Source organism: Propithecus coquereli, unplaced genomic scaffold (assembly GCF_000956105.1).
Source record: "Propithecus coquereli isolate 6110/MARCELLA unplaced genomic scaffold, Pcoq_1.0 Scaffold122, whole genome shotgun sequence".
Taxonomy (NCBI): Eukaryota; Metazoa; Chordata; class Mammalia; order Primates; family Indriidae; genus Propithecus; species Propithecus coquereli.
In genome coordinates, this window is record NW_012136303.1 from 4,339,401 (window position 1) to 4,353,243 (window position 13,843).

A 13,843-nucleotide genomic window follows, 5' to 3' on the forward strand; every position below is an offset into this window, starting at 1 on the left:
ATATGTAAAGTCAATAATGGTACATAAGATATGAGAAAATCAAGAGGGTGGTACATGAATTAAATAAAAAACAAAAAATTGTAGGGAAGGGGGAAGCAAGGAGCTTAAAGAAAAAGATGTTATTAAAAGCAAGGTGCCAAAAGAATGTTACAGAAGCCTCGAGGAAATCATTTCTCTTTTCTGGGCCTCAGTTTTCTTGTCTGTGAAACAAGACATTGAGCCCTTCTGGCTCTAGGATTCTGAGGTTTGCAAATAAACTACATTTTCCATTTTGTATTCAGAACACTGTTTCCTCAGTGGATAATGACAAAGAAGGCACGGCTCTTGGTGACTAATCACGTGGGTGCGGAGAGGTTTCTTAAAAGTTTGTTGTAACAGAGTTTGGCATATAGTACATGTGCATCACAGTAAAATAAGAAAAAAAAGAGCATTGTGAGTAGAAGAGAGGTCTCAGATGTAAAAAACTTTCAAGTGAAAGAGTGTGATATGAGGGCAGTATCATTTCTAAGCATAATCATGACTTTTGTAAAGCCTAGAATATATAACTTTTGTTGCTTCTGACTTTGTGCTAAGAAAATAGAATACCTAAAATCAGGTACCCAGTTGAAGGTAATATCTTGATATACAGTTTCACCTAAAATGATGGTTACTCTAAAACAAGCAAAAAGAAAAGAGGGTGGGGCTGGACATGGTTGGCTCACAACTGTAATCGTAGTACTCTCAGAGGCTGAGGCAGGAGGATCGCCTGAGCCCACGAGTTCGAGGTTGCAGTGAGCTATGATGACACCACTGCATTCTAGCCTGGGAGACAGAGCAAGATCTGGTCTCAAAAAAAAAAAAAAGAGGATAGAAAAATAGTAAGTTCTTCAGTGTTACCCTGGATACAAATTGATCCAAACCAGGGGGTTGGTGGGGAGGATGTGGTGTTCCCCACCTGCACAAAAATTTATCTAAAAACCACCTCATACTTATGCAAGTGTTTAGCTCCATTACTTATTCTTTGCTTGTGGCACTGCTTCCTGATTGCATATTTTCTCTAAAATCATGGTTGTGAGCCTACCATCAAACTACAACCCACTTCTCTAATCTAGTTTCCAGTTGTTCTTGATAAACTTCTTTTCTCCAGCTTAAGTGACCCACTAACAGTTCACCACAGATGCTCCATGTTTTCCACCTTCAGCCATTTTTTCATGTTACTCCCACTGCCTGGAATGCTCTGCCAGTCCATTTCATTTGCATTTCTGCAAGTCCAGATTCTATCATATAGTGGACAGGCAATATAATGAAGAGCTAAGATCACAGACTCTGGAGCCAGAGTGCCTGAAATCTCATCCTTGCGCTGCCATGCATTAGCTGAGTGCCCTAGGATTATTATACAACCTCTCTGGGCCTCGATGAAATAGGTGATAATTAAAGCAACCCACCTGAAGGAACTATTGTCAAAAATAATAGGCTAATATATGGAAAGGGCTGAGAGTAGTGCCTGGCGCATAGTAAGTGTCAGGTACGATGATAACAACTACTACTACACATTGTCATGGCTCAGGTCATGCTGCTTCCTCCACGAAGCACTACTTGAACCTTCTCTCTAAAAGAAATCATTCTCCCCTCTGAATTCCTATAGTACTTTAAACTGTCATCTCCCTTAGAACACTTCTGTCCATTTTACATTATTCGCACATATATTGTTTCCCATAATGGACTTTAAGTTGCCTAAGAGCAAATCCACTTCTGATGTGTCTCTATATCACCTACAGCTCCTAATATGATGCCCTGCTCACAGTATCTACTCAAATATTTCTGTGAATGGGTGGATATTTGGTCATGAGCAGGACACTTCTGCCAGCATACAGAGTCCTCAACTATTCTTACCACAACATCTTCCAAGATCTTAGTAGGGCAAGGTCTGGAATGAAATTCAAAGTGTTCATCATCTGATTTCTTCTTTGACTCTCGATCCTGGATTCTTTTCTCAATTTCCAAATCAAAGCCAATAGGCTGAGTGGGTGGTTTCACAGGTGGTTTCTTGGGCAAGATGGGCCCACCTTCAAGAATTCTGGGATCAAGTTCCCGTGCTTTGAATTTGTATCTGTGATAGTTTAAATGATAACCACAAAAAAAATTTTTTTAATAAAATGAAAACTACCCAAACAACAAAGTGGGCCAAAACCAAAAAATAATCATTAAAATTACCCATTATGCACAGTAAAATTTCAACTCTCTCCATAGCCATTATTTTTACCTCTAGAACAAAGAATAAATGAGACATTTCTAACATTCCCACTGCATTAAAGGCTGGGGCTCCTCTTCACAGAGGAAGCTCCCTCTCCTTAAAAGAAGCATAAAAAGGAATGGAAGAAGAATATAGGAAATAAACTCCAATGCTAAGTTCCCATTTCCTCCACTGATTATAGCTGTAACAATCCGCTGGGTAGCCATAAAAGGGTGGGATTTACCTAACCTAACCTCAGAGGATATTCCTTAATTGGAATCCAAGTAAGTTCTCCCACTGCAATCTCTGCATTAAATTTTTTACCAGTTTATACTTCAGGACATCTCCATAGTCCCACTTTAGTTCTTTAATCATAGAGGCAGGGAAACAGCCTACAACTACAGAGCCTACAACTCAAACACCACAAATTTTCATGAAAAGGAAAATATTAACTGTTATCCTTATAGAACTGAGAAGCAAGTAGGGAAGTTTTTGGAACTCTTTCTCAGATGGGACTTACTGTTGCAGTTTCTCAAGCTCCTCAGCCTCCTGCTCTGCTGCACTTTTGTAGGTCACAGGCCTTGCACGCTGTTTGGTTTGCAATACAGGAGTCTGTGGGTCTCTGGAGATCTTTGGCACAGATTTGGAGGGTAACAGACCTATAAACCAAGATGACAGACATTTACCTAGTCCCTAAGATCCAGTTTACCTGTCAAGTGGTGACTCAACTAGGTGGCCTAGAGATGGATAAACAAACCACAGAGTGGTGGGCCCTTTCCACTTAGCTCAGCTCACGTCTGTCAGTCTAACAAACAGTCAGTCCCTTCTTCTCCATCACTCTTTATTAAGGAGTATGACTAAGGTGGTAGCCTTTGAGTAAACTCTACTCTTACCTTCTGAACTTAAAATCCATCCATGTCTGATGGGTTCCTTATCATTGCATAGGCGTATACTTTCTATTAACAATGCCAACTATTTCACTTGTTATTGACAAATAAGATTCTTGCTTATCCCAGCTTTAAGATATATGACCTTTCTAAAGATCAAGTAATAATTCCCAACGTTATGAATTTCCTAAAAGCATCTATATCAAAGCATCAAGACCACCTCCTATAGAAAATCACATGGAGGCTGGGAATGGTAGTTCATGTCTGTAATCCTAGCATTTTCGAAGGCTGAAGCAGGAGGATCACTTGAGCCCAGGAGTTCGAGACCAGCCTGAGCAACACAGTGAGACCTCCCTCTCTACAAAAAATTTTAAAAATTAGCTGGGCATAGTGGCACATGCCTGTAGTCCCAGCTACTCAGAAAGCTGAGACAGGAGGATCCCTTAAGCCTAGGAGCTTAAGGTTGCAGTGAGCTGTGATGACACCACTGCACTCTAGCCCGGGCAACAGAGCAAGACCCTGTATAGAAAAAAAAAAAAAAAGGCAAATGGAGAAAGTGAAAAATCTATGTCAAAGCATCAATATTAAGATCATACCACCACTCATAGAAAATATTAATTTTCCTGGTCAGGGAAAACCTTACAATTTTCATAATTATATAGAATGAGTGCTTTAATTTAGATCTTATCAATATCATATAACAGTGGGAGATCAAAACCAAATCTATTTATTTTAGAAATAAGTCATGCTTCAAATATACATACAACCATTATTTAGCTATAACTATACAAAGTTTTAAATAAAAATGGCATAAAATAATTTTTCTATTTGCCATGACTAGGATTCTAAAAGCAGGGCATATCAGACTCTAAAAGTCATATATTATTTAAAAAGTCATGTTTAATATTTAAATTTTATTCCAATAGAATAAAAAGAAATATTTCATTACTTTCATAATATAAAATCTAACAAAATGATTTTAGCTACTAGAACATAATAACAATACTAAGAAATGCTGTACTCAAAGGAATTCATCTAGCTACTTAATATAGTGCTAAACAACACCTATGCAAGGGTAGGAAAAATCTAGAGACCCTCAACTGACCAGATTCTGCTTTATCCAGCCCTATACTCTCAAGAACTATTGTATACCATCTCCACTCCTCAAATTTCATCTTCCCTCTTTTTTTTTTTTTTTTTGAGACAGAGTCTCACTCTGTTGCCTAGGCTAGAGTACGGTGGCGTCAGCTTAGCTCACAGCAACATCAAACTCCTGAGCTCAAGCGATCCTCCTGCCTCAGCCCCTCCCGAGTAGCTGGGACTATAGGCATGCGCCACCATGCCCGGCTAATTGTTCTATATATATTTTTAGTTGTCCAGATAATTTCTTTCTATTTTTTTTAGTAGAGACAGGGTCTCTCTCTTGCTCAGGCTGGTCTTGAACTCCTGAGCTCAAACAATCCGCCCACCTCGGCCTCCCAGAGTGCTAGGATTACAGGTGTGAGCCACCGCGCCCGACCTCATCTTCCCTCTTATAGAAATTATTTTCATAAAGTGAGAAACTACAAGTTTAGAATCCCCTCATCTGTTGACACCAAATCTGCAAATCCACCAGCATTTGTACCCACATTCCTCTTACTCTTCTATCCTCCTTTTAAAGAACAGTCACTCCACCTGTGCCAAGTACCTCCATCCTACCTGCCTGCTCAAGGACTTAATCCATTGGTTATCTCCTCTCTCCTGTATTTTCAACTTCAGACAGAACTTCTCAGCATTCAGATATGTTCTACCTCTCTCCCACCTCCTTTGACTCTTGCCTCTCCCTCCACATCCATACCCCTTACCATAATTTGTAATGATCTATTTATCTCTCTCACTAAATTAGAAACTTGATGTTGAGTAGTACCGAGTCCATTTTGTTCACCTGTATACCCCCTACACCCAACATAGTGCCTGGTTAGTAGTAGTAAAATATTTGCTAAATCGATGAACAAAAACACACAACTTGAATGAATGAATTTCCTATAAGTAAGTAAATGCACTGTCACTGTTTGACACATGGCAAAGATATCCTCAAGGTTACCTTGATTCATTCCCCTTGGCCAATTATTGACCAGAAGGATCATGGTTGATGGATAAATATGAACAGATAGCTGGGTGGTTTGAGAAATTCTAAAGTATACATTTGTTGTCTGCATATAGTCATATGCCATACTTTAGCTGAAAAGCTAAAGACAAATTTGTGCCTCAGATGCAGACAAAGGGGATTCTACAGGAGGTTCCATCCATCTATAATATTGGTAGGAAACTTACCAATATCATCCTTCTTGCTCCTCAAATGGTATCTGTTAGGGGTTCGTTTATGGAAGGCTTCAACCTGCTGTGCAAGGGGCACATATGTAGAAGCTGTTTCATCAAATGTTCTTTTCTTTCCTTGGGACAAGTTGAAAGGCTTAATAATGGTACATCCCTTAGTCACTCGGGCCTGTAAAGAGAAAAGTTGTTCCCCAAATGAAGGGTTATAGAAGAACTAGGATCTACCACAAGCCACATATTCAGCACAAAGGTTCAAATGAAAAAGGGCCTATGTAAAGCCAAGATTATTACTCTGAAGTTTGTCAGTCCTTGAGCAAGAACTATAACCAGCCTATTCCTAATAAGGAAAGGAGAAAGGAGAAAGGAGAGGAAAGGAAAGGAGAAAAGAAAAGAAAAAAAGGAAGAAAGGATCTAGCACTTCACAAATTGTCTGTTCTGTAATAGTAAATAGGCGATTCTTCCCCAAGCGTGTCAATGTTTTGAAGAAATCCGGAGCAAGCTGTTTTAAAATTTAAAGGGGGAAAAGCTGCAAAGACTTCCCACCCTCAACTCCATTAACAAAAAATTAACTGGAAGCCAGGCATGGTGGCTCATGCCTATAATCCTAGCACTCTGGGAGGCTGAGGCAGGAGGATCACTTAAGGTCTGGAGTTCAAGACCAGCCTGAGTAAGAGCGAGACCCCATCTCTACTAAAAATAGAAAAAATTAGCCGGGCATGGTGGCACACACCTATAGACCCAGCTACTAGGGAGGCTGAGGCAGGAGGATCCCTTGAACTTAGGAGTTTGAGGTTGCTATGAGCTAGGCTGACACCACAGCACTCTAGTCTGGGCAACAGAGCGAGACTCTGTCTCAAAAAAAAAAAAAAAAATTGACTGGACTTCTCAGTCTGCATCCAGTCAGGTAGCTGAATCAGCAAAATCTCCCCATATGTCCCCCCAAACTGACTGATGAAGAAGCCTACTCCCAAGATCCTTGGCCCTTTCTTAGGGGATCATTAATTTTAATAAAACTGGTCTCCACTTAGAAGCAAAACTCTTCAAGGACCTATATCTCAAAGGAAGAAACACAACCTCAGAGTTTACAACTGCAAAGGACTGACTTCAAAAATGATGATGCTGGCCGGGCGTGGTGGCTCACGCCTGTAATCCTAGAGGCGGGCGGATTGTTTGAGCTCAGGAGTTCAAAACCAGCCTGAGCAAGAGCGAGACCCCATCTCTACTAAAAATAGAAAGAAATTAATTGGACAACTAAAAATACATAGAAAAAATTAGCCGGGCATGGTGGCGCATGCCTGTAGTCCTAGCTACTCGGGAGGCTGAGGCAGGAGGATTGCTTGAGCCCAGGAGTTTGAGGTTGCTGTGAGCTAGGATGACGCCACGGCACTCTAGCCCAGGCAACAGAGTGAGACTCTGTCTCAAAAAAAAAAAAAAATGATGATGCTGACAACAAATGCAAGTAAAGATTATAAGCACAAGAATTTTACTTAAGATTGTTATTGTTTTTGTTGGTGCTCTGGTAACAAAACTGCACAGGATTTGAGTGGTCTACTTCAACCCCATTTTTCCCATAAGCCCTGTACAGTCTCAATTCAGTTTTTACAGCAACTTGGTAAAATGGTTCCCAAAAAGGTAGAGTGATTTGTCCAAAATCACATAGCTAACAGGGAGCAACATAAGGATTTAGAACTATCCTAATTAAAAACATATGATTCTCTCCATTGTATTATTATAGTAACCACAAATGCTCTGAAATCCTAACTGAATTAGTAACAGTAATATTCATTTAGTCCATTAACTTACGGGAGATGAAGGATGCTTTCGAAGTTCAGATGTAAAGTTCACTTCCTTATACTCCTCTTGGTTCTTAGGATGTTGTTTAATGCGCTCATCTGTGCGAAAGTGGAAGTCAACTGATTTGGTTACCTGGCTCACTAATTTCTTCACAGGTTGCCCTGATAAGAAAGTAAAACACAGAAATAACATTAAGAATAGGGAACATCAGTAAATTTCCTTTTAATACAGTCATTTTTAGTATTATTTGTCTAGTATTATTTGTCTATTACCATGGATCTAACTTCGTCGACTATCTACACGCAACCCAAAACTTACAACAGTCCTCAAGGACACCAAAATATGTGTCATATTCATTGAGTACTAATAGGTTTGAGGCCATTCAGGCAGATGCAAACTATAAAGAGGTAGCATAGGCAAGAAGAATCCCATATCCCAGGTGGGGTCAAAGTGCTGGAAGAACAGAGTAACTGGAACACTTTTCATAGGAAAAGTGATGGATTGACTTTAAAAGCACACTTAGCTCTAAGAAGAAAACCCTATAAACTTCAGGGGTGTTTTTTCATCCCAGTAATGAGGGCTTTATAGCTATGACTCCACCAGTAGTAACTGTGTGCCAGAGCAAAGCAGAACTGTGACCCTTCAGCTCCTTCATCATATTTTTCCTCCATAGACACAAACTGGATTTCACTCAGTTTTCTTTTCCTCTGCCTTTAGGATAAAATGGGAAAACAACAACAAACTGGCCTGCCAAATTACTTTAGCTTCTATCTCAATCCTAGTTCCTTCTTTTTCTAAAACAAAGGAAAGGAATAGCATGCCGCAAGAAAGGACCAATGTATATAAAATGTTCCAGGGAATGAGCATTGGGATATAGATGGAACCCACATCTAGCCTTCTAAATAAACACATCTTTTTATGCTGACTACTATGAAAGCCTTTTTTTGCTTTAGGGATCTCAAAAAAAAACCCTACTAAGATTATAAGAAGCACCCCTCATAAATCAGACTCAACCAGAGCCAAACTGACCTGCTCCTGCAAGAGCAAGTTTCTTGAATTCTTCATTCTTTTTCCGCATCTCCACCACCTCCTGCTGCATTTTCATTCTCTTCTCCAACTCTTGCTCCTCAGTACTTTTTAGAACCTTTCGCCTAAAGGACAAATCAGCAAAGGAGATAAGAAAAGGGAAGAGAAAGGGGCTGGATGATTCACAGTATCTACAGGCATTATATAATGTTTTTAACTTGTGATAAAATTACCATCGAAAACAAAAAAATATTATCTAATAAACAGATACTGAATTATATGACACTATAAAAAAATCAAGATGCAAAATACTGAAAAAATTTCATAAAAATAGCTAAAACAGACTATAGAAGATATCATAAAAGATCCAGAAATCTGACTACATAATGATGAGCCTTTATGCCACAAGAAAAAAAAATTTAACAACAAGTAGAGGCCAGGTGCAGTGACTCACGTCTGTAATCCTAGTACTTTGGGAGGCTGAGGTAGGAGGATCACTTGAGGCCAAGAATTTGAGACTAGCCTGGTCAACATGGTGAGACCTTGTCTCTACAAAAAATACTAAAATTAGCTGAGCATGGTGGCACACCCCTGTAGTCCCAGCTACTTGGGAGGCTAAGGCAGGAGGATAGCCTGAGCCCAGTAATTTGAGGTTACAGTGAGCTAGGATCATGCTGCTGCTCTCTAACTAGAGGAACAGAGTGAGAGCCTGACTCAAAAAACAAACAAACAAACAAAAAACAGTACAATGGGGAATATTTGCAAAGGTGGCAAAGGGTTAATATACATAAAATAACTGTAATAGAGAGAACAGACATAGAAGTAAAGCCAATTAGGGATCAAATCTCAACTATGTCATTTCTTTTTCTGCCGACATGATCTTGAGAAAACTATTTAACCTCTCTATGCCTCAGTTTTCTCCACTGTAAAATGAGGAATAAAAATAATCATGCGCATAGAATATCCACAACTGTTAAATCAGATAATGTTTCTGAAGTGCTTGACATATGGTAAAGTAAAATGTAGAGTAGCCATTCTTAGTAATGAGAAAATCACTAACACCACTTATAGATAAATAAAAAAGGAAACAGACAATTCACTGAAGAGAAAATATGGAGATGATGTTTATAATGACAATATAATCTTGTCAGCAAATAAATAAAAATTAAAATAATTTGATGCTGGGAGTTGGGGGGAATGGGGAGATGATGGTCAAAGGATATAAAATCTCAGACAGAAGGAATACGTTTTTTAAGATCTATTGCACAGTATGATGAATATAGTTAATAACGGTGTATTATACATTTCAAAATTGCTAAGAGAGTAGATTTCCAATGTTCTCACCACAAAAAATAAGTATTTGAGGTGATAGATATGTTAATTAGCTTGATTTAATTATTCCACATTATAGCCATAAATCATAATATCACTTTATACCCCATAAATACAATTATAAAATTATCAATTTACAATGAAATTTTTTAAAATAATTAGATGCCATCAATATTATATCAATTAAATTTGAAGCAATTGTAAAAATTAAAAAATGCAGAAGAGACTATAACATTTTATATTTGAATAAAAATATTCAAAGCTAATGGCACTGTGAATTGGTACTTTTATTTCAGAAATAAAATTGACAATAAATATTAACACCCCTAAAACCAGTCATACCCTTTGATTAAGGAGTTTCTCTTTCTTTATTCTGAGACCATACAGAAATGGCTCTGCATATAAAGTTGCTCACTAACTATTATAATAAAAATTGGAAACTACATTTTCAACAGAAAATGATTAAATATAATTTGATAGAATATTAATAATCTCTCAAAAAAGGATAAATGTGAAGATTCCGTAGCAGCCCAGAAAATAAATGAAGTAGTCTCATGGTAAGTGAATAAAGCAGAACCCAAGCTTGTTTATTAACTGATTGTGAAAATATACGTGTTACTTAGGAAAAAGCCAGGAGAGAGCTTGGAAAAATGAATGCTGTTCAATTTAGGTAGTACAAACCTTTACTAACTTTTTACTTTTATATTTCTTTTAAATTTGCTTTAATAGTATGTTTTTCTCACTGTTTAAGATTTGAGCATCCTCTAGGACACATGTAACAATTCATCTCACCCTAGTCAAAGCTTTAGGAGTTTCCCAAGCTCCAGGTGCACCAAACAGATTGCAGATGTACATTGGTAATTTTACCCCTTTCATTCCGAAGTTTAAATTCAGGAAAGAAACTTACCTTACAGGTAGTATACGAGGCACAGTATGGCTGTCCTTGGCTTTCTCTGGGGAAGATTCATTCTTTTCAGAAGTATCTTCATGAGCACTGCCTTCTTCCTCTGGCTTCTTTTTCTTGTTAGAACTTGAGTTCAAAGGACAAAAAATACACTCTCAATTCCCTAAAGCATATCTCACACCAACCTCCTCCCCAGATCTACCCCATGTGACTCAAATTTTCTCATTCTTTAGGATAACAAGCATGCTTCAACCACAAGATTCTTCCAATAGTATCATTAGAGCATATACTCCAATGACTCCGATGAGTAAACTTCAAGAAAGCCAACAGAAGTCAAGGTTAGAGTTGTCTAGTGGTGGTTCAGGAGAGTAAGGAGGGATTCTACCTGCTCACCATCGAATGAACAAACAACAGTTAGTTACCTTCCCAATCTAGTCTATCTCTTTCTTATTAATAGACCTCTAATTTGGGGGCAAGCAGCAATGTACCAAGCTGTAAGTATTATACTTGCTTTGACAGCCTCTACTCCAACTAGAGGACCCAAGTGATACAGTCTGGGCAACTGAGATATAATTTAAGAGTTTCTGGGAAAGATTCCGCTTTCCTCATATGGGTGCTGCCCCTCTATGATACTCTCCTTCTCTTGAACATGGATGTGATACCTAGAGAAACAGCAGCTTTCTTGTGATAATGAGGTAATAAGCAAAGGCAAAAAGCTAAGAAACACAGAACAGCATCCTGAGCAACAAGTATGAAAATAAAAAGCTAAGAGTTACTAACTGATCACAACGAGTTACAGATTTCTTTATTCCTTCACTACTTCCACTGTTTCACTTGACTAGGCTTTAAAAAAAAAAAAAAAAAGCTAAGAATCAGAGATGCTAGGCTTGGCAACTTTCTGCCACTGAACCAAAGCAAACTACTTTTAGACTTCTGTGAAACACATAAGTCATTATTAAACCACTCTACTTGAATAGACTATTCCTTGAAGGAAAACACATTTCTAACTGATAAAAATAAGACCAAGCAGCACCATATACTCAGCTTGTTATTAATCACAGAAGCAAACAGCAGAAAAGTGTAAGCCAACTAAGATTTGAGTACCCTATAGGACACATGTAACAATTCACCTCGCCATGGTCACAGTTTTAGGAGTTTCCCAAGCTCCAGGTGTATCAAATAGACTGCATATGTACCCATTTGTAATTTTACTCTGTTCACTCTGAAGTGTAAATTCAGGAAAGAAACTTACCTTACAGGTGGTATGCAAGGCACAGTATGTCTGCCCTTGGCAGTAAGAAGTTGTGGCTACTTACACTTTCATTTTTTTAAGGGGTGGAATTTCATTGATGACTACAGGAGTGGCACATCTCTTGGCTTTCATTTTTACATGGTCTTTTTCTTTCTGTTCCAAATCCTTCTGAACAGAGAGTCTAACAGATCTTCTATGATAGAAGAATTGAAAAAATGTATCCATAATGAATATATCAACTACAGATATGCAAACATTCCTCAGAAATGTGAAAGGATGTCAAACTATAAAGAGCAATAAAAAGTTAAAGTTATCTCTACTCTAAAGATCTAATCTCTCTTCTCTTGCTGATAGTTTTTGAAATTCAACCATAAAATCTGGTACTTAAATCCATTGATGTTTGTAAATTAGACCTTAATAAAGCTAATTAAAACAAAAAGACTTGCCAGAAATCACCTAGTACAACCCCTTCCTTTCAGAGGTAAAAGTCCAAAAAGATGAAGTGACTTGACTCTGTCAGTCACCCTGTTAGTAAATAGTCACAACTACTTACTTTCAGACTTGAAATTAGACATCAGATCTCCTAGAAATTGACTATTTATTTCTTTTTCTTTTAGCTGCTCCCCTACCCCTTTATTTTATTTTTTTTGGTAAAATATAACACATACCAAAAAGTGCACAAAACAAAAATAGTTAAATGATTACAAAGTGAAGACTCACAAAATCACCATCTAGACCAAAATAGAAAGCACTGATGATCATTGCTATCTTGACTTTTACAGTAATCATTACCTTTTCCTTACCTTTTCACCAAATAAGCAAATAAACATGAATTCCATAAACACACTATGTTAGTTTTAGGCAGAAATAGTTTATATAATGTTATCAGACTGCTGCAAGTATTCTTTCCTGTCTGGTTTATTTCACTCAACATTATGTTTGTGAGATTCAACCACATTGATTCACATAGCTTTAATTCACTGATTTTTATTGCTGTATAATAATATTCATTGTAGGAATGTATCACTATTTAATCTGTTGATGGGTTGGTTCCTCATTTTACTTACTGTAAATAATATTGCTATGAAGATTTTCATATATGTCTCTTGGTGTACATGCACAGTCAATGCTATGGGTATATTAAGTGATAAGATTGCTGGGTCATAAGAAATGAATATGCTTTTCTCTGATTATCATGAGATTGAGTACCTTTTCACACGTTTATTGGTCATTTGGTTATTCTCTTTCATGAAGTGCTAGTTCAAGTCTTTTGCTTGTTTTATACTGGGTTGTCAATTCTTTACTAAGTGATTAGTAGGAACTCTATATCCTCTGGATACGAGCCCTTTGTAAGTTTTATGTGTTACAGTTTTTCCCACTCTGGAGGTTGGCTTTTAATTCTCTTTATGATATCTTTTGATTGATAAATGTGCTCAAATTTACCAACTTCTTCCATCCCAATTATGGTCAGTGCTTTGTGTGTGTCCCATTTAAGAAATCTTTCCTTACTCCAAGGTCATGAAGATATTGTCCTATATTTATTTATATGAACTTTACTGCTTTATAGCTTTGACATTTAGATCTACAGTTCACCTAGAATTGACTGTCATGGAGTGAGATAAGGGTCGAGTTTTTTTTTTTTCTATTAGGATATCCATTGCCCAAGCATTGTTTATTAAAGGGGGAGGGGGGGAGCACCCTTTCCCCATAGGTCTGCAGTACTACCTTTGACATATGTTGTGTCCATATATGTGAGGATGAGTTTCTATTTGATTTCACTGGTCTTGTTGCTATGCTTGGGTAATACAATAAAACTTTAATTACCATAGCTTTATAATATGCCTTGCTATCTATTAGACACTTCAAAATATCTTAGCTATTCCTGGATCTTTGCATTTCTGTATAAATTTTGGCTTCAACTTTTCAATATCCAAAATGAAAACTATTGGGATTTTTATTGGGCTTGCAATGAATCTACAGATCGGCAGTTAGGGAGATTTGACATCACTTACAATACTGAGTCTCCCAATCCACTAACATGGTATGTGCCACCATTTATTTAGTTCTTGTTTAATTGCTCAACACTTTTTGTGTAAAAGTCCCAAACCCTATAAGACATT

The 13,843-nt window shown here is 37.6% G+C and overlaps 1 protein-coding gene across 1 annotated transcript in view; it reads right to left on the reverse strand.

The window, feature by feature from the left end:
* TPX2 (TPX2, microtubule-associated) overlaps positions 1 to 13,843 on the reverse strand; it is a 55,960-nt gene that overhangs the window by 20,632 nt on the left and 21,485 nt on the right. The window contains 7 exon segments of the mRNA XM_012637737.1: positions 1,873 to 2,089; positions 2,733 to 2,871; positions 5,413 to 5,584; positions 7,219 to 7,370; positions 8,239 to 8,360; positions 10,475 to 10,597; positions 11,788 to 11,982. Coding sequence (XP_012493191.1) covers positions 1,873 to 2,089; positions 2,733 to 2,871; positions 5,413 to 5,584; positions 7,219 to 7,370; positions 8,239 to 8,360; positions 10,475 to 10,597; positions 11,788 to 11,982 — 1,120 coding nt within the window.